The sequence below is a fragment of the Oncorhynchus keta genome, chromosome 1 (genome assembly GCF_023373465.1).
Source record: "Oncorhynchus keta strain PuntledgeMale-10-30-2019 chromosome 1, Oket_V2, whole genome shotgun sequence".
Classification (NCBI taxonomy): domain Eukaryota; kingdom Metazoa; phylum Chordata; class Actinopteri; order Salmoniformes; family Salmonidae; genus Oncorhynchus; species Oncorhynchus keta.
The window spans coordinates 72,510,084-72,536,541 of record NC_068421.1 but is presented as its reverse complement, the minus strand read 5'-3'; the positions used below and the strand labels follow the sequence as shown (position 1 = coordinate 72,536,541).

General features: G+C 41.6%; 2 protein-coding genes across 2 annotated transcripts in view; both read left to right on the top strand.

Moving 5' to 3' along the window:
* Window positions 1-26,034, top strand: part of uchl5 (ubiquitin carboxyl-terminal hydrolase L5) — a 1,000,928-nt gene extending 974,894 nt beyond the window's left edge. Inside the window, exon 10 of the mRNA XM_052460621.1 lies at window positions 25,937-26,034. Within this exon, the coding sequence (XP_052316581.1) occupies window positions 25,937-25,987 (51 nt within the window). The 3' untranslated portion in view covers window positions 25,988-26,034. The remainder of the gene's footprint in view (window positions 1-25,936) is intronic.
* Window positions 6,168-20,160, top strand: LOC118392895 (regulator of G-protein signaling 5-like). Its single transcript, XM_035784897.2, has 5 exons — window positions 6,168-6,330; window positions 8,812-8,925; window positions 10,113-10,174; window positions 17,812-17,978; window positions 18,082-20,160. The coding sequence occupies exons 1-5, from the start codon at window positions 6,287-6,289 to the stop codon at window positions 18,241-18,243; spliced, it is 549 nt and encodes a 182-aa protein (XP_035640790.1). The 5' UTR covers window positions 6,168-6,286; the 3' UTR covers window positions 18,244-20,160.
* Window positions 26,035-26,458: the final 424 nt, after the last annotated feature.

Below are 26,458 nucleotides of genomic sequence, written 5' to 3'. Positions count from 1 at the left end.
CAAAATGCAGCATGGTGGTTATTCATGTTCTTTAATGAAGGAACTATACATGAAATAACTAACAAAACAATAAATGTGCGAAAACCAAAAACAGTCCTATCTGGTGCAAACACAGAGACAGGAACAATCACTCACAAACACACAGTGAAACCCAGGCTACCTAAATATGGTTCCCAATCAGAGACAATGACTTACACCTGCCTCTGATTGAGAACCATATCTGGCCAGACATAGAAAGAGACAAACAAGACATCCAACATAGAATGCCCACTCAGATCACACCCTGACCAACCAAAACATAGAAACATACAAAGCAAACTATGGTCAGGGTGTGACAAACTAACGGTTAACATTTATTGAATATATGTTGGATTTGTGGCAATTTAACCTCTAAAATGCCAGCACCATGATCCAACCAACCATGCTGATGTCAGCCATGGTTACTGTGTGAGAAGTTGTCACAAGTTACTTTTTTTTATTTTATTTAACCTTTATTTAACTAGGCAAGTCAGTTAAGAACAAATACTTATTTACAATGACGGCCTACCAAAAGGCAAAAGGCCTCCTGCGGGGACAGGGCCTGGGCTTAAAACTAGTGTCTAGTTTGAGAAACAGATGCCTCACAATTCCTCAACTGGCAGCTTTATTAAATAGTACCCGCAAAACACCAGTCTCATTGTCAACAGTAAAGAGGCGACTCCAAGATGCTGGCCTTCTAGGCAGAGTTGCAAAGATAAAGCCATATCTCAGACTGGCCAATAAAATGAAAAGATTAAGATGGCCAAAATAACACACATTGGACACACACTGGCCTAGAAGGCCAGCATCTCGGAGTCGCCTCTTCACTGTTGATGTTGAGACTGGTGTTTTGCGGGTACTGTTTAATGAAGCTGCCAGTTGAGGACTTTTTGGCATCTGTTTCTCAAACTAAACACTGTAATGTACTTGTCCTCTTGCTCAGTTGTGCACCGGGGCGTCCCACTCCTCTTTCTATTCTGGTTAGAGCCAGTTCTGTGAAGGGAGTAGTACACAGCGTTGTACGAGATCTTCAGTTTCTTGGCAATTTCTTGCATAGAATAGCCTTCATTTCTCAGAACAAGAATCGACTGACGAGTTTCAGAAGAAAGTACTTTGTTTCTGGCCATTTTGATCCTGTAATTGAACCCACACATGTTGATGCTCCAAATACTCAACTAGTCTAAAGAAGGCCAGTTTTATTGCTTATTTAATTAGCACAACAGTTTTCAACTGTGCAAACATAATTGCAAAAGGGTTCTCTAATGATCAATTAGCCTAAACGTGCCATTGGAATACAGGAGTGATGGTTGCTGATAATAGGCCTATGTAGATATTCCATTAAAAAAATCAGCCGTTTCCGGCTACAACAGTCATTTACAACATTAACAATGTCTACACTGTATTTCGAATCAATTTGATGTTATTTTAATGTACAAAAAAGGTGCTTTTCATTCAAAAACAAGGACATTTCTAAGTGACCCAAACGTTTGTACGGTCATGTATGTTCATCATTACAACCTTCGTACGCACACTGTTAAATCTCAAAGCTGTTTCCAAAAACCATCATTACTAAAGTTGTACTTGAAAACAGTCATTATTTACCTACTACCTCGGACCACTCGTAGACTACCTAACTGGGTCTTTAAAGGTTTTTATGCACTTACATGCCCCTTTATAGAAAGAAGATCTCCGCTAAACATGAACATGCCTGTATGACCTCCCTACAACGACTGGGCATGCTCCTGATGAGGTGGTGGATGGTCTCCTGAGGGATCTCCTCCCAGACCTGGACTAAAGCATCCGCCAACTCCTGGACAGTCTGTGGTGCAACACAGTCCATGTTGGTGGATGGAGCGAGACATGATGTCCCAGATGTGCTCAATTGGATTCAGGTCTGGGGAACGGGCGGGCCAGTCCATAGCATCAATGCCTTCCTCTTGCAGGAACTGCTGACACACTCCAGTCACATGAGGTCTAGCATTGTCTTGCATTAGGAGGAACCCAGGGCTAACCGCACCAGCATATGGTCTCACAAGGGGTCTGAGCATCTCAACTCGGTACCTAATGGCAGTCAGGCTACCTCTGGCGAGCACATGGAGGGCTGTGCGGCACCCCAAAGAAATGCCACCCCACACCATGACTGACCCACCGCCAAACCGGTCATGCTGGAGGATGTTGCAGGCAGCAGAACGTTCTCCACGGCGTCTCCAGACTCTATCACGTCTGTCACATGTGCTCAGTGTGAACCTGCTTTCATCTGTGAAGAGGCGCCAGTGGCGAATTTGCCAATCTTGGTGTTCTCTGGCAAATGCCAAACGTCCTGCACGATGTTGGGCTGTAAGCACAACCCCCACCTGTGGACGTCGGGCCCTCATACCACCCTCATGGAGTCTGTTTCTGACCGTTTGAGCAGACACATGCACATTTGTGGCCTGCTGGAGGTAATTTTGCAGGGCTCTGGCAGTGCTCCTCCTGCTCCTCCTTGCACAAAGGTGGAGGTAACGGTCCTGCTGCTGGGTTGTTGCCCTCCTACAGCCTCCGCCACGTCTCCTGATGTACTGGCCTGTCTCATGGTAGCGCCTCCATGCTCTGGACACTACGCTGACAGACACAGCAAACCTTCTTGCCACAGCTCGCATTGATGTGCCATCCTAGATGAGCTGCACTATCTGAGCCACTTGTGTGGGTTGTAGACTCCGTCTCATGCTACCACTAGAGTGAAAGAACCATCAGCATTCAAAAGTGACCATCAGCCAGGAAGCATAGGAACTGAAAAGTGGTCTGTGGTTGCCACTAGCAGAACCACTCCTTTATTGGGGGATGTCTTGCTAATTGCCTATAATTTCCACCTGTTGTCTATTCCATTTGCACAACAGCATGTGAAATTTATTGTCAATCAGTGTTGTTTCCTACGTGGACCGTTTGATTTCACAGAAGTGTGATTGACTTGGATTTACATTGTGTTGTTTAAGTCTTCCCTTTGTTTTTTTTAGCAGTGTATTAGGCACATACCAGTTCCTGTAAGTGACTCTTAAAGTACTGAATAAGTTGGCTGAGTGAGCATTTGGAAAGAAATCCATCTCAAAATCTGGGTGAGGTCTTTTGGACGTCTTTATTTGGTCCTGTCCAGCCTTTTTTCTTTTCTTTGGTGCGGTCCGGACCATCCTTGATTTCAAAGTCCACAGACGGGACTCCCTAAAAACACGCCACTTCGATACATGTTACTTTTCGTAGCAGGCTAGGAGAGCGTTTTCAGAACATCTATATTTGGTTTAGATTTGGTGCGGTGCGGGCTTTAGTTCAACGTCCACAGACGTCTGTCTGGCCTATATGTGGTCCAAACATAGACGTCTATAATTGGTGCAGATTTGGTCCTGATCGCACCAAATATGAACCAATCATAGACATCTATGTTTCAGAAGTTTGGACAGTAGAGTAGAGTAGTGGTTCTCAAACCTCTCCATGGGGACCCCAGGCAGTTCCACATAATTGTGCTAGCACACCTGAAACATCTGGGGGTCCACGAGGAGAGGTTTGAGAACCACTGAAGTAGAGTAGAGTACAGCAGAGTACAGTACATTATATACAGTAAAAAAAGATAAAGTCTTTTTAACATTCATTTAGAACTGAAAATGAACCTGATTTCCATAGACAAATATACCTAGCTAGCTAGCTTCCTTTGCTTGTAGCTTGCTTCTCATCCAACTGGTGTTAGCTAACTACAGCTGCTGTTGTGCAGCAACCAAATGGCTGGTCCTGGTTTTAGAACTCTGAGATTTAGTTGAGAAGATGTTAGCATTGACAAAAATGCTCCAAAAAGATAGCACATAGTTGGTTCTTAATGGACAGAAATTAGTCCAATGGTCCCTTTATGGACGCTATAGTCTTGTTTTTATCCAACGTTTAGAAGTTGAGCTAGGAGGTAGGAGCAGAAAATAATCTGAAAGCTCAATTGCTAACAACCCTTTAAAAAAATCTGTAATGTGGTTTTCGGGAATGGCTGGACGGCTCATGACGAGATGCAGGGAGTGTGTTGTGTACCTCCAGTCAAGTTGATTTGCAAATGTCCATGAAGCTTGGTGTCATATTGGCTTAAGTATGATGGTAGGGAGAATTTAATTTAACATTGAGCTTCAACCAATGCCTATACTATTGTGGGGGCTAATAATGTACATTTTAAGGCTTCAAGTTCAATCCTCTGTCTACTGAGAGTAGTTCATGACAGAGTTGGCATGGGAAAGTCAACCTCCTGTCACGCCCTGGTCGAAGTATTTTGTGTTTATCTTCATGTATTGGGTCAGGCCAGGGTGTGGCATGGGTTTTTGTATGTGGTGTGTAGATATTGGGATTGTAGCTAGTGGGGTGATCTAGCAAAGTCTATGGCTGTCTGGAGTGGTTCTCAATCAGAGACAGGTGTTTATCGTTGTCTCTGATTGGGAACCATATTTAGGCAGCCATATTCTTTGAGTTTGTCGTGGGTGATTGTCCTTAGTGTCCTTGTTCCTGTCTATGTGTTAGTGTACACAAGTATAGGCTGTTTTCGTTATGTTTTTTTGTAGTGTTTGTATTTAGATTCGTGTTACGTTTGTTTATTCAATTATGGATCGCAATCTACACGCTGCATTTTGGTCCGACTCTCCTTCACCACAAGAGAACCGTTACACCTCCAAAGTGAACAAGCCTTTTTTGCATTACTGTGCATTAGTAGCAATGGCTATCAGCTATATGGGAATGGGAACTTAACATCCCAAGTCCAAACCTCAGTGTACTAGTGCCAAAGAAAGCTGGAGAGTGTGGGTGTGGCCTTTATGTCTACGCATACAATCACTTGTCAATGGGGAAATGCAATCACTGTTTACTATTGTCTTCTTGATTACAGCATTGTCAGGTACATTTGTCATACCGTCTAATCAACACAATGTTGCAAACAATTCAACACACAACTACTTTACATTGTTGTATTTCCATAATTTTATCAACTTCTAACATGAGGTCCAGTCCTCTTGTAATAATTGTATATGAACAAAAAATCACTGTCTCTAACTCCCATATGGATTAAAAGGTTTGGTCTTTCACCTTGTTTTCTTAAATGGCCGTAGATGGGATATCTGTGACTAAACGTTTCCTATTTATAGCTAATGATGTTTGCTTTGTGTGATGGTTGAAAAGGCCTAGCATACATTGCGCAAATAGTTCATGTTTATCTGAAAACATGTTTCTCCAGCTCCACTGGAGTTTGGGCGAGTCCTGGGACCCCCTATCTGCAGTCTATACTCAAACTTGAATTCACAACTGTTTTTTTCTAATTGAGAAAGATAATCAAAAGGAATGGGAACACTTTATTTAAAGGTCCATAATAAATCATGTATAAGGCATTTACAGTTTGCTCACCATTTATTGAATCATTACGCCAACGTTTGTAAATATTAGTATGTTAATTATTCACACATATATATATATATATATTTCCTTAAACATCCTGTTTTGTGTGATAATTGTTTTACCAGGTACCACAGGAATGTCTAGCAATGGCATGCCCGTCTTTCATATTTCTGTATTTATAAAGTATAGATAGTTCACTTTAGATTAGGGACTGCAAAAAGACTTTACTAATGATTAGTAAATGGTTTATAAACGTGGGAGTAATTATTAATAAATGGTGAACACAATTTATAAATGCCTTTTTTGTTATTAATGACCCTTTAAATAAAGTTTTACTAAAGTGATCTTGATTTGCGTGTTAATAAAAGGGATACTTTCGGATTTTGCCAATGAGTCAGATGAACTCCTGGATATACTTTTCATGTCTCTGTGTCCAGTATGAAGGAAGTTAGAATTGGCTCGAGGAATTACCTCTAATAGAGTTAGTACAATGAATGGAAGTCTATGGGTATCTACTAGCATGTATTTCTCTAATAAATTACTTAACAAATGTATCTTTCACCACTTGATCAGTGGCTGAGTTCAGTGCAACTTTTTTATCTTTGTAAATGTAAGCATCTGATCACAAATCTGTGGTTAGGGATTAACCTCTACTTCCAGCCATACCAGTTCTAGCAGACCACTTCTCATGCAGTCGACCCTGACTCCTCTGCCTGCAGTCGCAGACATCCGTTTCATTGGCTAATGCTCTTGTCCCAAAGCCAATAGGCTCTCTGTATATAAACTCCCCAAGAGTGCTGAAGGACAAAGGCAAAAAGAAAAGGGACTTTGAATCTACTGGTGGTGGACTCACTCAACAAAACATCAAAAAGGAAAACTTCATAAAATGTGTAAAGGATTAGCTGCGTTGCCCCAAACATGTCGGATAAGGTGAGATGCCAAAAGCAGTATGCTCTTCTGTTTCTCTGAAAGGGTAATCTCTCCTATCTTTGCCTGAAATAAGCCCAGAGAAACTACATTCAAAACATTTATGAGTTAATTTCTTATTCAGAAAATGTTTGACCTATATTCAAAATCTGATTTCTGTATTTATAGTTTTTTTTCTCATTTTGTAAAAATGCTGAGATGTTTTTAGTATGGTTTAAATTATTGAAAGATGCTGTATGGTAATCTAGACTATTGTGGATATTGTTTGCTCTTCATTTTAAGACAAGTGGAAAGTTTAAAGTTGATTTAAATACTTGATCAAACATTTTTAACTGTCCAAAAAGTTACACAATTCCAGTTGCCGATATAAAAGGTAGCCTTAATACCTGAAGGATAGCATTATGCTGACTGTATTCCCATTTGCAGCACCAACTCAGCTGCAGGTCAATTGCATCCACATGCAAGACAGGAATATTTAGCCAAGCTGAAAAGCAAAACAGAGGTTCACTATCTGCTCTTTGTCATCCTCAGGTCATGAATTTATAAAACAGCATAAGCAGCCAAATGGGAAAGCGGAATCAGTATGATATACTGCACTGCCCTGTTGCAGTTTAATGGGCTGATTAATATATTATTCATGCATATGATGTATACTTCTATATTGAGTTATGGATTTCCTAAATCAGACTATCTGGAGAAGTATTTTTCTGAAATAGTAGGAAGTTCATAAATAACTTATGGCAATAACACCGGGCTGTTTTTCAAACAGGCATTCCCTGAAAGCCGCTCATCGGTCAAACAATTAAAACAGTTACCAGTTGATCAAAAAACCCAAATTTAAGATGCAGTATATTATCCTTTTCATGGGGGATTTCTTTTTTAATTACACATCGTTACTTGTAGATGTCCTAAAAAAAAGTTACCTAGACCAATGCTACTAACACGTCTAAAAATCCTAACACATTATTTTCTTCTTCATGTGGGCTATCCTGATTAAAAATGTCAATGTCCTGGACTCCTGGGCAATCTCTTAATTACAGCCCTGGTTAGAATGAATATTCTGTAGAAACCCATGGAAATGTGTGGTCTGTCGTAGTTAGGGTTGAAAATTCCTGGAACTTTCAATAAATTCCTGGGTTTTCCAGAAATTGCATTTGAAAGATCCCGGAGATAGGAGGGAATAAGAAGGTTATCTGGAATCCTCCAACCAGGATTTCTGGAAAACCAGGGAATTGATTGAAAGTTCCTGGAATATTGCAACCCTACCTGGAATCTATACTCTTAGAAAAATGGTGCTATCTTGAACCTAAAAGGGTTCTTTGGCAGTCCCCATAGGAGAGCCCTTTGAAGAACCCTTTTTGGTTCCAGGTAGAACCCTATTGGGTTCCGTGTAGAACCCTTTCACCAGAGGGTTCTACGTGGAACCCAAAATATTCTACCTGGAACCAAAAAGGGTTATATCTGGAACTAAAAAGGGTTCCTCCTATGGGGAAAGTCAAAGAACCCTTTTGGAACCCTTTTTTTCAGAGAGTGTAGAAGTAGTTGGGTGTCATCCCCGGTCAGGAACAACAAGGTCTGTCTTGCTAACAAGAGGCTGCACGTGTGTCTGCATGTGTGGCTGTGGTTTTAGTTGAGCCCATCTATTGATCGCTGACTATATGGATCGATGAAAGTAACAAAGAGGAATCAACTACGTGAGGCTCACCACGTCATAAATTATTGATCAGACTTTGTTTTGTTTCGTTGTTTTTCTAACCTGAGTAATGGGAGCAGTAGATAATGATAAAGGTGGGTAATTCTATTCAAAGTATTTTTGGTTTACTCACTTAAATGTCCTCTTTGTAAAAAAATATACTTTGATTATTGCCTTTTTGCAAATGGCAAGTAAAATTGTTAGTGTGTTATTGTGTCCACAAAATATTGTGGACACTCTCTTTAAGTTTGAGATGGCTTAGAAGTGGGTCTTTTGATTATTATGATTAATAGTTAACATAATAAGCTGATTGAAGATTAAAATGAAAGTTATATTATAAAAATGACAACCTTTTAGCCCTTTTATATGTTATGGTTACATTATAGTGTAATCTAACTCCTGACACTGTGCCATTGAAAACAAAGGCTACATCACAGGACCTCTACTAATGGGTCTGATTCATCTGAGGATGTGTTTGTATTATCCTGGGTCTGAAAGGGTCAATTTAAGATCCAAATAAATGAATGTGAAGACCTAGTTTATGATTAGTCCCTCCTTTTTGAGGTTTGGTATGTATTTTGCTCTGTTGCTGATTGCTGTTCAACTTGTATTATATTGAACTTGATTGATTAGTTATAGCTATCTGTGTCTCACTTTTTCTGAATACAATCTGCATTAGCCAAAGTCATTACTAGTTTTGTTATACTGCTCTAACTCATGAATGTGTGCCATTTAAAACATTACAGCATCCTCCTAAATGGCCTTATTTCCTCATGACTTTCCTTTCTTAGGGCAAAAGAGATCAAGTCTAAGTTGGGGGTTCTCCTCCAGAAGCCTGAGAATGGCATTGACCTGATCATCCCATACCCAGAGAAACAAGAGAAGAAGCCAGAGAAGCTTCAGAAGTGAGTAGCACAGACAGTCCTCGCACACACAAAGATTAACAGGAACACATTCTCTCTCGCGTGAGTGCGTGAACACACCTTATCGCAACATGGTCTGTCAGTTATATCCCTGACTCAGACTCAGTAAATTTTCAAGTGATCATTTTACTTCAAGTGCTCCTCAAAGGAGTGATACGTTTAGGCCTTACTCTACTTCAAACAGTGTCAAATAGACAATTGTAAATTGCTTCCATGATTTATTGCTTGGCTTTCATCTCCAGATCTGACTTAGAAAGAGAGGGAGAGCCTGTCTCCATGCCTGTGGAATGTCAGTATGCACGTTAGCCTCATAATTGATAGCCGTGCATGGACAGAGACCATTGCATGTACTGTATCAAATGAAGAGTTCAAAGGTTGAGACATTTCCGTCCCAGGCACTGAAACTGACCAGACCAAGATAATGGTTGTTTATCACAAAAATGTATATACTCTACTATATGTGTTCAGTCTCTACAGTTTATCATGCACTACCTTCTACAGGGAAATAATCAGTTGTATGTATGATTACAGAAAGTGAGTGTTGAAGGAAGAGGAGAAAGAGAATGCAGGGGAGAGAGAATGAGGGGGAAAGAACATCCTGTGAAGTGTCACAGTGATGTTTACATGTTAAATCATCTCCAAATTGAGCATAAAAGCATTGCATACTGCGGCTGTGTCTTCCACTTAATTGTGTAACCTCTTACATAATGGATGTTTGCAAGCTATTTCCCCCACTAGCTCAGTAGAACAGCCATCAAGAAAGATGAGATGCTGAAGGGCTCTCTCTCTGACTAGTGTGTGCGTGTGAGCGTGTGCGTGTGTTAGAGGGAGGGCAATCAAGGACCTCAATGACCTTACATGGAGCAGTATGAAGAGGCTGTGAGTGACAAACCTCTGACCCTGGGGTTAAAACACTCCGGGTGGGATTCTCTGAATCCAGCTGTTAACAACATGGCCTTCTGATAATGGGCTGACTTGGTGAAGACGAATAGGCACGAAATATAGTCCAATCAAAGGCTAATATTGTTTGGGCTTTCCAGTAGATAAGTTCTTCTCCTTCTTTGGTTAGTAAGGACTGACCGTGCTCATTTGCTTGTCTCATGTTAAATCAAGTTTACGGTGATTGACTATAATATGTGGGTGTTGTATTGTGTTTGTGTGTTGTACAGGCCCATTCCTGAGGAGGCTGCTCAGTGGCGTGAGTCCCTGGACCATGTGCTGACCAACAGTTGTGAGTATGCCCAGATCTACAGGCATGCGTACACAAACACAAACACACACACACAACAAATAAGTCCTTACTAAGTCCTTACGAAAAGCCATGAGGTCTTGTGTAAAACGATATGTTTCTTCACCCCATCATATTCAACTTTACGAGTCATGCCAAATACAGAGCAGACAGACTAGTATAAGATTACAGTAACTGATGGTATTGATTACAGTAACTTTGATGGTATTCACTCTTGCTATCCAGATCCAGAGAAGTAACATTTCATAATCCATCTGTGGGCATAACGTCTATATTGTGTAATAAATTAAACCTGCGCCTAAAATTAAACTGCTGGAAAATATGCCTTCCTCAAAGGCCTGGTCTAAATGTTCCAGTGTGGTGCATTCCGCCAGGGCGTGTGTGTGTGTGTGTGTGTGTGTCAGGAATCTCCCTTACTCATAACATACAGTGCATTCTGTAACTATTCTGAGCCATTGACTTTTTCTACATTTCGTTACATTAAAAACGTATTTTAAAATTCGCTTTGGATAAAAGCGTCAGCTAAATGGCATATATTATTATTATTATATTATATTATTATTATTATTAAAATTGATTAAGAAAAAATAGTAGTTATTTTTCCCCCTCATCAATCTACACACAATACCCCATAATGGCAACCCAAAAACAGGTTTTAGGTTTTTCTATTTATAAAAATAGACCCTTTACTCAGTACTTTGTTTAAGCACCTTTGGCAGCAATTACAGTCTTGGGTCTTCATGGTTATAACGCTACAAGCAGTGTTTGGGGAGTTTCTCCCATTCTTCTCTGCAGATCCTCTCAAGCCTTGTCAGGTTGGATGGGAAGCGTCGCTGTACAGCTATTTTCAGGTCTTGATTGGGTTCAAGTGCGGGCTCTGGTTGGGCCACTCAAGGACATTCAGGTCACTCCTGCGTTGTCTTGGCAGTGTGCTTAGGGTTGTTGTCCTGTTAGAAGGTGAACCTTCACCACAGTCTGAGCTCCTGAGCTCTCTGGAGCAGGTTTTCATCAAGGATCTCTCTGTACTTCCATCTTTCCCTCGATCCTGACAAGTCTCCCAGTCCCCCCCCACTCAAAAATATCCCCACAGCATGATGTAGCCACCACCATGCTTCACCGTAGGGATGGTGCCAGGTATCCTCCAGAAGTGATGCTTGGCATTCAGGCCAAATAACTCAATATTGGTTTCATCAGACCAGACATTCTTGTTTCACAGGGTCTGAGAGTCCATTAGGTGCCCTTTGGAAAACTTCAAGTGGGATGTCATGTGCCTTTTACTGAGGATTGCCTTCCATTTGGCCACTCTACCATAAAGGCCTGATTGGTGGAGTGCTGCAGAGATGGTTGTCCTTCTGGAAGTTTCTCCCATCTCCAAAGAGGACATCTGGAGCTCTGTCAGAGTGACCATCGGGTTCTAAGTCACCTCCCTGACCAAGGCCCTTCTCCCCGATTGCTCAGTTTGGCCGGGCGGCCAGCTCTAAGATGAGTTTTGATGGTTCCAAACTTCTTCCATTTAGAAATTATGGAGGCCACTGTGCCTTGACACAATCCTGTCTCGGAGCTCTACGGAGGCTTCCTTCGACCACATGGCTTGGTTTTTGCTCTGACATGCACTGTCGACTGTGGGACCTTATATAGACCGGTGTGTGCCTTTCCAAATCATGTCCAATCAATTGCATTTACCACAGGTGGACTCCAATTAAGTTGTAGAAATATCTCAAGGATGATCAATGGAAACAGGATGCACCTGAGCTCAAGTTTGAGTCTCAAAGCTAAGGATCTGAATGTTTATGTAAATAATATATATATACCTGTATACATACATTATATTACATTTGTAAAACTTCCTAAAAACCTGTTTTCACTTTGTCATTGTGGAGTATTGTGTGTAGATTGATGAGGAAAAACATTTATTTAATCAATTTTAGAGTAAGGCTGTAATGTAACAACATGTGGAAAAAGTGGGTCTGAATACTTTCCGAATGCACTGTACATGTGTAAATCATATATTCATCTGGGATCAGATATTCAGATATGTACAGTGCTTACGTACATAAGTACATGATTTAGTGGGTTGTAATGGTACCACATGCTTTTGATCTTAGTGTATGGTAGTAGCCTACACACACACACACACACACACACACACACACACACACACACACACACACACACACACACACACACACACACACACACACACACACACACACACACACACACACACACAACCATCAGATTAACCCAGTGGTGCAACTCCTCTGAGCAGCCCCATCAGTCTCCTCTCATAACTCATAGCTTGTAGAGTAGCTATGATAGGTTAGGGATGTTATTGGAACATCCCCAGATAGAGCTGAGCTCAAAATTAAAGTGATTAATTACCCGGGAACTGGAAACTGCTGTGCTCTAATTATCTAATGAAGAACTTTGACATTAATATTACAGTTAATATGGATTTCACCTGAGTTTCCCACATGGGGTTTAAATCATATCATACCAAATACAATAAAATCAAATCAAATCAAATTGTATTGGTCACATACACATGGTTAGCAGATGTTAATGCGAGTGTAGCGAAATGCTTGTGCTTCTAGTTCCGACAATGCAGTAATAACCAACAAGTAATCTAACTAACAATTCCAAAACTACTGCCTTATACACAGTGTAAGGGGATAAAGAATATGTACATAAAGATATATGAATGAGTGATGGTACAGAGCAGCATAGGCAAGATACAGTAGATGGTATCGAGTACAGTATATACATATGAGATGAGTATGTAAACAAAGTGGCATAGTTAAAGTGGCAAGTGATACATGTATTACATAAGGATGCAGTAGATGATATAGAGTACAGTATATACATACGCATATGAGATGAATAATGTAGGGTATGTAACATTATAATATTATATTAGGTAGCATTGTTTAAAGTGGTTAGTGATATATTTTACATAATTTCCCATCAGTTCCCATTATTAAAGTGGCTGGAGTTGAGTCAGTGTCAGTGTGTTGGCAGCAGCCACTCAATGTTAGTGGTGGCTGTTTAACAGTCTGATGGCCTTGAGATAGAATCTGTTTTTCAGTCTCTCGGTCCCAGCTTTGATGCACCTGTACTGACCTCGCCTTCTGGATGATAGCGGGGTGAACAGGCAGTGGCTCGGGTGGTTGTTGTCCTTGATGATCTTTATGGCCTTCCTGTAACATCGGGTGGTGTAGGTGTCCTGGAGGGCAGGTAGTTTACCCCCGGTGATGCGTTGTGCAGACCTCACTACCCTCTGGAGAGCCTTACGGTTGTGGTCGGAGCAGTTGCCGTACCAGGCGGTGATACAGCCCGCCAGGATGCTCTCGATTGTGCATCTGTAGAAGTTTGTGAGTGATTTTGGTGACAAGCCGAATTTCTTCAGCCTCCTGAGGTTGAAGAGGCGCTGCTGCGCCTTCTTCACGATGCTGTCTGTGTGAGTGGAACAACTCAGTTTGTCTGTGATGTGTATGCCGAGGAACTTAAAACTTGCTACCCTCTCACTACTGTTCCATCGATGTGGATAGGGGGGTGTTCCCTCTGCTGTTTCCTGAAGTCCACAATCATCTCCTTAGTTTTGTTGACGTTGAGTGTGAGGTTATTTTCCTGACACCACACTCCGAGGGCCCTCACCTCCTCCCTGTAGGCCGTCTCGTCGTTGTTGGTAATCAAGCCTACCACTGTTGTGTCGTCCGCAAACTTGATGATTGAGTTGGAGGCGTGTGTGGGCACGCAGTCGTGGGTGAACAGGGAGTACAGGAGAGGGCTGAGAACGCACCCTTGTGGGGCCCCAGTGTTGAGGATCAGCGGGGTGGAGATGTTGTTGCCTACCCTCACCACCTGGGGGCGGCCCGTCAGGAAGTCCAGTACCCAGTTGCACAGGGCGGGGTCGAGACCCAGGGTCTGGAGCTTGATGACGAGCTTGGAGGGTACTATGGTGTTGAATGCCGAGCTGTAGTCGATGAACAGCATTCTCACATAGGTATTCCTCTTGTCCAGATGGGTTAGGGCAGTGTGCAGTGTGGTTGAGATTGCATCGTCTGTTGACCTATTTGGGCGGTAAGCAAATTGGAGTGGGTCTAGGGTGTCAGGTAGGGTGGTAAGGTGGAGGTGATATGGTCCTTGACTAGTCTCTCAAAGCACTTCAGCAATACGAAACATATCCCAGTCCACGTGATGGAAGCAGTCTTGGAGTGTGGAGTCAGCTTGGTTGGACCAGCGTTGGACAGACCTCAGCGTGGGAGCTTCTTTTTTTAGTTTCTGTCTGTAGGCAGGGATCAACAAAATGGAGTCGTGGTCAGCTTTTCCGAAAGGAGGGCGGGGCAGGGCCTTATATGCGTCGCGGAAGTTAGAGTAACAATGATCCAAGGTTTTTCCACCCTTGGTTGCGCAATCGATATGCTGATAAAATTTAGGGAGTCTTGTTTTCAGATTAACCTTGTTAAAATCCCCAGCTACAATGAATGTAGCCTCCAGATAAATGGATTCCAGTTTGCAAAGAGTCAAATAAAGTTCGTTCAGAGCCATCGATGTGTCTGCTTGGGGGGGATATATACGGCTGTGATTATAATCGAAGAGAATTCTCTTGGTAGATAATGTGGTCGACATTTGATTGTGAGGAATTCTAAATCAGGTGAACAGAAGGATTTGAGTTCCTGTATGTTTCTTTCATCACACCATGTCTCGTTAGCCATAAGGCATACGCCCCCGCCCCTCTTCTTACCAGAAAGATGTTTGTTTCTGCCGGCGCGATTCATGGAGAAACCCGCTGGCTGCACCGCCTCAGATAGCGTCTCTCCAGTGAGCCATGTTTTCGTGAAGCAAAGAACGTTACAGTCTCTGATGTCCCTCTGGAATGCTACCCTTGCTCGGATTTCATCAACCTTGTTGTCAAGAGACTGGACATTGGCGAGAAGAATGCTAGGGAGTGGTGCACGATGTGCCCGTCTCCGGAGTCTGACCAGAAGACCGCCTAGTTTCCCTATTTTTCGGAGTCATTTTTTTGGGTCGCCGCATGGGATCCATTCCGTTGTCCTGTTTGAAAGGCAGAACACAGGATCTGCGTCGCGAAAATCATATTCTTGGTCGTACTGATGGTGAGTTGACGCTGATCTTATATTCAGTAGTTCTTCTCGACTGTATGTAATGAAACCTAAGATGACCTGGGGTACTAATGTAAGAAATAACAGGTTAAAAAAAAAACTGCATAGTTTCCTAGGAACGAGAAGCGAGGCGGCCATCTCTGTCGGCGCCGGAAGTGTGTTGTTCAATGTTCTATATTTATTCTCAACCAAATGCTCTACTGTATTACTGCAAACACTCATACAGCCACATCACTTACTCTAAAGTGTTACGTTCCACCAAGACAAACTCAAAATGTCACTCACAACAAAGGGACCTAACAAAAAAATGATTGACAAAGAGAAAGGCATTCAAAGGGGTTCTGAAAGGCACCCATGTGGGTGCCCCCTGAAAGATGGCAAAGCCCCTAGTAAGGGGTTCTGAAAGACACCCACCATGGATGCCCACTTGGATTGCAAACCCGAAAGACCAACTGAAAGAAAAACCCACAACAACTTAGGATAGAGAGTGAAAACAATATGGAGCAAAACAAACATGGGAAACACCAAAACTCTGGCTTCTTTCAAACTTAAATAAGGTGTGCTCGAAATCGCATCACAGCTGAGATAAAGTGCAGCTCTCCCCAACATCTCTCATGCTCAACTGGAGCACTCGGCCAGCCACTCCTGAATAGCACCTGAGCCAACACAGGTGAAACACCTTCCTACTAACGAGATGGCAACCAGCACAGGTATAACACATACCAACTGACGAGGTGACACCAATCGTGCTAAAGTTCAAACGTGCTAAAGTTCAACCTCAAAATATAAATGGAAAACCCAAATCCTGTAATAAAAGCAATATTGTAAAATAGGGAACTAGTAGTGGCAGGGGCAGACATCTTGCAGGAGGCAGGCTGTTCTGTTGCAGAAGCTATGCTTTTACGTTCAGGTGACGATTGTGGTCTAGACCCACAATCTGAAATATTTACAAAATAATAACATTTCCATTTACTTCAATGAAAAGAAATGCCTTGCAGGCAACCTGTCTATTCCATAAAGACTCAGGTTGGAGGTATACCAGGCTTACATAAGCCTCCCCTTACAACTACCAAGATCACTCTGCCAAAGAAGCCAAAACCAGGAATTTAAATTCTCTCTGCCCCTCCCTGGGACATACCACTTTCAAAATAACAAATAAGCCACATACTGTAACTGGTGTTAAATGCAAAAGGCATAGGCCTAGTTCAAAATCCTTAATCACATATTAGTGTTAAGCAAACAATCATAATCAGAACTTGTTCATAAAGGAACTTCATTAAATTCACAATTCACACTCATTCATAATATTGGCGTCCTGCTGGAAGGCCATGAAGGCACCCGCGCGCACACACATAACTTTTACAAACAGGTACTCTGGCAAAAGGCAACTAACAACAGGAATGCTGGGAGGCTGTAAAATATCTAGGTAGCTAGCTACCTCCTCATTTGTCTCAAGACTAAGCTACTACCTTGCATTCAGGCAACCTAGCTAGCTAGCTACACTTCAAACTCTAGCCCTCTAGGGATATAAGAAAATGTAAGCTAGCTAGCTAGCATTTAGGTTAGCTTAGTTATTTAACTAGCTAGCTAGAGAAAAACGTAACCACCAAGTCATGTAAAGTGTGTCAAATAATTGATTTCCTCACATCCGCTAGCTAAATTGCTTTCTCAAACAGGTTTCCACTTATTGGTTCCTCAGTTTCCCCATTGCCCCTCTGGCGCCAAAATCTAAATGAACATAGGACCTTTAAACCACTACCTGAGTGTTCCTTCCATTTGCTAAATTTTATACATTTTAGTTTGTGACATTGGAGGGTGTGGTTAACAAAACAAATAATTTCCTAATGTTTGTTTTGCAGTTTGAGTAAAAAAAAAAAAAATTGTTTGTTCTCCAAAACTTCTCTTGAAAATGTTTATGGCCGCCATGCACTTCCTGTGCATTTTAATTTAGACATGAAGTGCTTCCTGTGTGGCAATGATACATGTACAGTTTCTTTTCACATTCAATGTGGGAATTCTGCCTGGGACCCACAAGCAACAAATAACCTTTATTTTAAAGTGTACACTAAAGAACATTTGACACAGATGAGGAGCTCCAAGAACTAACCATCAAACAATCACATTTGATGGAAATAAATCAAGTGAAGTGGCTGAATCAGGATGCTGGTTATTTATTTATATATAGTCAGGCCCAGTATAATGTTCTCAATTCAGCAAACACTTTTATACAAAATGACTCACAGCAACATATATTGAGGATTAGCGGGCCATATAAGAATCCAACCTAAACTCTGCTGTTGTAAACACTGTGCTACTGTACCAACCACATAAGCTATCGGAGCTAGTCCTATCACATCATCTAACAGTTTAAAACAGAGGCACAGTGGCAGTTTGTCTCCGGAATTCAGGTCTCATTGGAGATGTTAGAGGATTGGCAGGGAAATATGGGACCACTTGTTCTTTCTCTCTTTCTCCATCTTTCTCTTTATCTCCAAGGTGGCCTGGCCATGTTCCGTAGCTTCCTGCGCTCTGAATTCAGTGAGGAGAACATTGAGTTCTGGGTGGCCTGCGAGGACTTCAAGAAGACCAAGTCTCCCATGAAGATGGCTGTGAAGGCCAGGAAGATCTATGAGGACTTCATCCAGACCGAGGGACCCAGAGAGGTGACATGAAATGTGGCCATCAAATCTGTGGTTGTATTTGTTGTGGAAGCCCAGACTTACCTTTGCCTGCCTTTCTGTGTCTCTTTCTCGCTCCTCCCTCCAGGTGAACATTGATCATTACACCAAGGATGTGACCCTGAGGAACCTGGTTCATCTTTCCCCTGTGACCTTTGACCTGGCCCAGAAGAGAATTTATGCTCTGATGGAGAAGGACTCCTTTGGCCGCTTCCTGAGATCTGAGCAGTACCAGGAGCTGGTCAAATAAGGAGATGATCACAGAATAAGGGTCAATTCCAAACCAATTGGATGTCATTTGAAGTGGATGGAATTAGGCCTTTTTTAAATAATTTGATGCAATTGACACAAGCGAGACTGCAGTTTTGATAACTGAGGGCCATCATAAAGATTTATCTCATTCTATACCAACTTAAATCTATATTTCAAATTACTTCTATATTTGTCTTATCTCCCTGCAGCCAATCAAAATGTCACATGTCAATTCAAAAAGTAGAGTGTGGAACATGCATTATGACAGTGTTTGTTCAATGAGAGACAAACAAACTACCAATCAATTAAACAGTGATTTAAACAAATACATTGGAAAATCACAATCTCTTGGGAAGATTTACCAAAGGTCATAAATATTGCAGACAAAATCTCTCGCAATCATTTTGTCCCATAGTCTAAATAAAAAGGAAGATCCTAGACAGACAAATAGACACACCATATTTGTACATCATAGCTTTCCCAGAAAAAAAACTGAAGTGGCTTTCAGAGTTTCTGGAGAGAACAATCTGACCTCTGCCTTGAGACTCTTAGTGACACATCCAGTACCCATCAAGTGTTCTAAATAGGGGAGAACGGGTGAGGGACTTGGCCACACTAGCGTTCACATAGCCAAGTGATAAACAGTTTAAAAACAACAGATATAGAGTCCAAGTGTCTTGAGTAGCTGTGAGTTGGCTCCAACATGCTCTCAGGCCATCCTTGGGATCAGTGGTAGGCGGTTTGTTCAGTGGTTCACGGGCCACTGCGTTGTAAGTTGCTAAAATGGGAAAACCAAGTAGGGGTGGATCTCAGAAAAGAAAATAACTCAGTATTTTCTCCAGATAATTATTTTTTACCCATTTGAACTAAGTAGGCATAAATGATTCCACCTTAGGTCATTTCAGCCATTCATTTTACCTACAGGTGGTCATGAAGCAAAGGACACACGCAATACAACAACATTTTAACGTTTAGGCACTTTACTAACCTAACCGAAGAGAAAGATATGCACTCCATTATTGACTAACTCATCTTATCCGGTATTTCAATACAGCTTTCAGCATTTCTGTTTGTCACTAACCATTCCTTATAATAACTAGCCTTCACACCTTTTATAGTCAGAGAAGTATATGGTTTTGAGGGTGGAGATCTTTGGTTATGCAAAGGTTCTCTCAGTCCCATGTAGCAATAATATATCACTACCTTACAGTGTGTTTTTATAATGCTCTTCCATGTTTTTATGTATTTAAGAAGTGCAGCTGTCATAGCCATATCATTGAAGTACTATTACACAAATACTCAATACCTTAATAAGTCCTTATTGTTGCCCAATACAGCATTATTTGACTTTCTGCAACACTGCAGGTCAGGAGTTGACAATTGTGGTCATTTTAATTAACTGATTTTCCCATTTATTTTCACTTGAAGCTAAAGTGACAAAATGTTAGATCACATACTTTGTAATCACTTCACATCATATAGTAATTTAAAGTTTAGTAACAATACCAACACAAAACACATGTTTCTAAAGTGGCATTGATAAGGGTATCCAGTTGCATAGATTGGCCAATCTACTGCTATTGCCCAAGGTGTCATGCCTTTAGTGAAAACACTTGATGAAAACATCAGTAAGGACTTATGTGGTGCTAAGTTAATATCTGACTCATACAGTCTGTGCATGTATTATTTGTAGTCACCCACATAAAAGGCATCAATACATTAAATTCCTGAAGATGTATTTATTTTCTATGTAAATACAGTATCTACCAGTATTTAGTAGTATTTGTGTTGATTAAGTTATTCATGAGTAGCCCATTGGAATGAATGGGAGTTGTGGCCAAGAGAGCACCGAGGTCCAGGAGTATCTAGGAGAGGTCTGTCTTTTCATTGTCATAAAAGAGAAAACATCTGACTATCTATTGTCACTCTGTTTTTATTATCCAATATCGGAGGATGTTTTCCCCTTTTTGTGATCACAAGTTTATCATTAACTGAAAACATCTCTCAACATAGTACCCAAGAGAAGGCATACTCAAGGATTACACAAGCATATGTGTATCTTATAAACACCAAGTGTTTCATGATAAGTAATTATGTGTCTTTGTGTGATGACGTAAGGGATATTTATGAAACAGATACATATACAAAAGGAATAAAAATGTAAAAAAATAACAATTTAAAACCTTGAGCATGATAAAGCTCATTGAAAATAAACACCCACTAGGAAATTTTCCAACAACAAAACACGCAGCTTTATGAGGCTGAGTTAGCTAACGTCCTTACTCTTGACTTCTCTTTTTCCCACACGGCAAGTGAGGGTGTTTTTCTTCTTCAGAACAAAGTGCGTCAGTCGGACCCCGGAGGAGTGCATCGTTTGCTGGCGAGCGAATGAAAATGTTGGAGTAGCGAGCGGAAACAGAAAGGAAGCAGATGCACTCTGGGAAATACAGCCAACACAAACAGTGTCAAGTCCTAACATGTACTCACTCCTTATTACGGTCACAGTTCCTAGAATCACAGAAGGGTTGTGATGGCCCCTTGAGGGCATCGGTGAACCTGATAAACATCTCGTTGGATTTCTCTCTTCTCTTTTACTTGTATTCACTTCTCACACAGTAGCGTGTCATATGTTTTGACATCTACCCAAAGCTGTGTCATTGGAAAAGATCAAGAATATCAGTCAGACATCTTAGTAGATCTTTATAATATACCTTTCATGAGCAAACCAACCCATTGTTTATAAGGAGTGTAAATACTATTTAAAGCCAGACCAGACAACATTACTTTATAATGTTAAGAAATAGCTGACATCTCTTTATACTGCCTGGCCAAGCAACACCACTACCATTCCATGAACCATGCAGGCCACTAGCCTTATGTCCAAATATATAACCAGAGTGTACACGCAATGCTAGCCCGGAGATGACAACCCACACACTGTGTAGATAGGCAGATAGCACCTCAATGCTTCTTATGGTCATCTGTTATATTGTTATACCATGCAACAAGAAGAGATTGTGGATTAAAAAGAGGGCTAGGATTACCGAAACATCAAGCCTGCTCTTATAAATTATGTGTTTACAAACATAAGAAAAGGAGCTTCACCTTCTCTCCTCATTTGAACTTTTCAACTGCTCCTAGTCTCTTATTCTCTAGAAACGAAAGCTTTCTCATTCTACAGCATACAGTGTGGAAGCTTCTCAGCTGAATTTACTCATCTGTCAAGGAACATCGCCATTAAGACTTGGGAAGAACTAAACTGTGCTTCTGTAACGGATGTGAAACGGCTAGCTTAGTTAGCGGTGCGCGCTAAATAGCGTTTCAATCGGTGACATCACTTGCTCTGAGACCTTGAAGTAGTAGTTCCCCTTGCTCTGCAAGGGCCGTGGCTTTTGTGGAGCGATGGGTAACGATGCTTCATGGGTGACTGTTGTTGATGTGTGCAGAGGGTCCCTGGTTCGCGCCCGGGTATGGGCGAGGGGATGGTCTAAAGTTATACTGTTACACTTCCTAGGGTCTCTAAGTTTAGATCCCACTGATGGATGGTGATCCTAAAGCTCTATATAATGTTAACACTTTATTTGGATAGCCCATCTGTCGATGCTCCATAGACTATCAGTAACATTTCAACTAACTTTCTACTAACTCTAACCTTAACCCTTATCCTAACCCTAAAACTTAACCCTAACCATTATCTCAGCAAGCAGTTGCTTATCAACAGATAGTTGGTTGATAGCATGACCATCTGTAGAGCATCTACAGATGAACTATTAAAATAAAGTGTGACCAATATGATTGATGTTTACAATAGCTTTCTGAGAGCATTGTGAGCTTCTTACTCACTTGGCTCCACTTTAAAGAGTGGAATGTTCTGTCCCTTTCACTGACATAGCCTGTAACGTATGCAGGCACACACACACACACAGACACACACACACACACACTGAGGTCATTCATACCCAATAACTCTGTGGCATTAACTCCAAAAATTTCTCATGAATTCTCTGAAAATATTTTTGATTTAAAGACTGATGGTAAAAAAGCAATGAATAATAGACAAAACAAACAGCACACTTGAACTTCCTTCTTAAAGCCCCGCACGGGTATATAAAATATATACATTTTAAAAAGCAGTCGGGTCTCAACTTACTGTTGTGGGTTAGAAAAGTCAAAAATATAAGGTGCAATTTTAAATGTTGGTTGAATGCAGTTGCTCTCCCAGAGCAAGGCTCCAGAGCTGCAGGCCCCCAGAACTCCAGAGATGCAGAGCTGCAGCCTGGAGGACTCAGTGTGATGACATTAGTAACACCAGGTCCTCTCTGTTACTCTGTAAAGACCAGACATGCATGGCTTCTGTCCTGCCTGCAGCTACAGAGACACAGATAGAAGAGGAAACAGAGGGAGAGAACAGAGAGAGAGGAAGAGAGAACCAAGGCAGATAAAGAGAAAGAGAGAATAGCGGGAGAGAGAGAGATAGAGAGAGAGAAAAATGGGGGGAAAGTCTGCAGTATTGATATGCTGCGATTGGTAAGGATAATGTAGCTTTACTAACAAGGTGGCAGCCAATGTAAAGTAACTTATTTGAAAAGTCATTACTTTATTACATTGCTCAATATTTTCTTAACATTAGTTAAAGCAATGAAATTGTATCCACTCTTGTCCGACTGCATATACAGTGGGGCAAAAAAGTATTTAGTCAGCCACCAATTGTGCAAGTTCTCCCACTTAAAAAGATGAGAGAGGCCTGTAATTTTCATCATAGGTACACTTCAACTATGACAGACAAAATGCGGGAAAAAATCCAGAAAATCACATTGTAGGATTTTTAATGAATTTATTTACAAGTTATGGTGCTAGCAAAACAGTCCTGTAGTGTTGCATTCTTGTCATATGACCATTTCCGTATTGAGTCACTGGTACTTCCTACTTTAGTTTTTGCTTGTAAACAGGAATCAGGAGGATAGAATTATGGTCAGATTTGCCAAATAGAGGGTGGGAGAGAGCTGTGTGTGCTGCATTAAAGTCTGCATTCAAGTCCCCGGCCACCTGGAGCACACCGGGTGAGCATTTTCTTGTTTGCTTATGGCCTTATATAGTTGGTTGAGTGTGGTCTTAGTGCCAACATTGGTCAGTGTTGTGCTAAGTAGACGGCTACGAAAAATATAGATGAGAACCCTCTTTGTATATAGTGTTGGTCTGCAGCTTATCATAAGGTACTCTACCTCAGGTGAGCAAATCCTCGAGACTTCTTTAATATTAGACATAGTGCACCAGCTGCTATTGACAAAAAGACTCACACACCCACCCCTTGTCTTACCAGAAGTACAGATGAAGTCAGAAGTTTACATACACTTAGGTTGGAGTAATTAAAACTTGTTATTCAAACACTCCATAAATGTCTTGTTAACAAACTATAGTTTTGGCAGTTGGTTAGGACATATACTTTGTGCATGACACAAGTAATTTTTCCAACAATTGTTTACGGACAGATTATTTCACTTATAATTCACTGTATCACAATTCCAGTGGGTCAGAAGTTTACATACACTAAGTTGACTGTGCCTTTAAACAGCTTGGAAAATTCCAGAAAATGATGTCATGGATTTAGAAGCTTCTAATTAACATAATCTGAATCAATTGGAGGTGTACCTGTGGGTGTATTTCAAGGCTTACCTTCAGAGTCAGTGCCTCTTTGCTTGACATAATGGAAAAATCAAAAGAAATCAGGCAAGACCTCAGAAAAAAATGTAGACCTCCACAAGTCGGGTTCATCCTTGGGAGCAATTTCCAAAAGCCTGAAGGTTCATCTGTACAAACAATAGTACGCAAGTATAAACACCATGGGACCACGCAGCCATCATACCGTCTCCTAGAGATGAACGTACTTTGGTGCGAAAAGTGTAAATCAATACCAAAACAACAGCTAAGGATCTTGTGAAGATGCTGGAGGAAACACGTACAAAAGTATCTATATCCACAGTAAAACAAGTCCTATATTGACATAACCTGAAAGGCCGCTCAGCAAGGAAGAAGCCACTGCTCCAAAACTGCCATAAAAAAGCCAAACTACGGTTTGCAACTGCACATAGGGACAAAGATCGTATTTTTTGGAGAAATGTCCTCTGGTCTGATGAACCAAAAATAGAACCGTTTGGCAATAATGACCGATCATCATTATGACTGGAGGAAAAGGGGGACGCTTGCAAGCCGAAGAACACCATCCCAACAGTGAAGCATGGGGATGGCAGCATCAAGTTATGGGGGTGCTTTGCTGCAGGAGGGACTGGTGCACTTCACAAAATAGATGGCATCATGAGGTAGGAAAATGATGTGGATATATTGAAGCAACATATCAAGACATCAGTCAGGAAGTTAAAGTTTGGTTGCAAATGGGTCTTCCAAATGGACAATGATCCCAAGCGTACTTCCAAAGTTGCGGCAAAATGGCTTAAGGACAACAGAGTCAAGGTATTGGAGTGGCCATCGCAAAGCCTTGACCTCAATCCCATAGAAAAATTTGGGGCAGAACTGAAAAAGTGTGTGCGAGCAAGAAGGCTTACAAACCTGACTCAGTTACACCAGCTCTGTTAGGAGGAACGGGCCAAAATTCACCTAACTTATTGGGGGAAGCTTATGGAAGGCTACCCAATTCGTTTGACCCAATTAAAACAATTTAAAGACAATGCTACCAAATACTAATTGAGTGTATGTAAACTTCTGACCCACTGGGAATGTGATGAAAGAAATAAACCTGAAATAAATTATTCTCTCTACTCTCTACTCTCTACTTTCTCTCTACTAAAACTGAGTTTAAATGTATTTGGCTAAGGTGTATGTAAACTTCAGACTTCAACTGTAGCTTCTCTGTTCTGCCGGTGTATTGAAAATCCCTCCAGCTCTATATTGTCGTTGTTCAGCCACGACTCGTTGAAACATAAGATATTAATGATATTAAAGATTCTTAATGTCCCGTTGGTAGGATAATCGTAATCGTAGGTCATAAATTGGATTTTCCAATGATTGCATGTTAGTATGTTAGCAAGTAGAATTGAAGGCAATGGGAGTTTACTCACTCGCCTATGGATTCTCAAAAGGCAGCCCGATCTGCGTCCTCTTTTCCTCCGTCTTTTCTTCACGCAAATGACGGGGATCTGGGCCTGTTCCCGGGAGAGCAGTATCTTTCTCATTGGAGTCGTTAAAGGAAAAAGCATCTTCCAGTTCGTGGTGAGTAATCCCAGGTCTGATGTCCGGAAGTTATTTTCTGTCATAAGAGATGGTAGCAGCAACATTATGTACAAAATAAGTTACAAAATAAGTTACAATCAACGCAAAAAAATCTAACAAAACAGCACAATTGGTTGCAGGCTTTTAAAACATCAACCATCCTCTTCTGCGCCATCGTATTTAGGTTGAGGATCTGTTCAGAGGAGACTGCGTGAATCAGTCCTTCATGGTCGAATTGCTGCAAAGAAACCACTACTAAAGGGCACCAATAATAAGAAGAAACTTGCTTGGGCCAAGAAACACGAGCAATACATCATTTTACATTTAAGTCATTTAGCAGACGCTCTTATCCAGAGCGACTTACAAATTGGTGCATACACCTTATGACAACCAGTGGAACAGCCACTTGCATCTAAATCTTGTTGGGGGGTGAGAAGGATTACTTACCCTTACTTACCCTATCCTAGGTATTCCTTGAAGAGGTGGGGTTTCAGGTGTCTCCGGAAGGTGGTGATTGACTCCGCTGTCCTGGCGTCGTGAGGGAGTTTGTTCCACCATTGGGGGCCAGAGCAGCGAACAGTTTTGACTGGGCTGAGCGGGAACTGTACTTCCTCAGTGGTAGGGAGGCGAGCAGGCCAGAGGTGGATGAACGCAGTGCCCTTGTTTGGGTGTAGGGCCTGATCAGAGCCTGGAGGTACTGAGGTGCCGTTCCCCTCACAGCTCCGTAGGCGAGCACCATGGTCTTGTAGCGGATGCGAGCTTCAACTGGAAGCCAGTGGAGAGAGCGGAGGAGCGGGGTGACGTGAGAGAACTTGGGAAGGTTGAACACCAGACGGGCTGCGGCGTTCTGGATGAGTTGTAGGGGTTTAATGGCACAGGCAGGGAGCCCAGCCAACAGCGAGTTGCAGTAATCAAGACGGGAGATGACAAGTGCCTGGATTAGGACCTGCGCCGCTTCCTGTGTGAGGCAGGGTCGTACTCTGCGGATG

Coding starts and splice junctions, on each gene's coding strand:
- LOC118392895 (XM_035784897.2), top strand. CDS start 6,287: ATGTGTAAAGGATTAGCTGCGTTGCCCCAAACATGTCGGATAAG. Junction 6,331..8,811: donor CCCCAAACATGTCGGATAAG/GTGAGATGCCAA, acceptor TTCCTTTCTTAG/GGCAAAAGAGATCAAGTCTA. Junction 17,979..18,081: donor AGACCGAGGGACCCAGAGAG/GTGACATGAAAT, acceptor TCCTCCCTCCAG/GTGAACATTGATCATTACAC.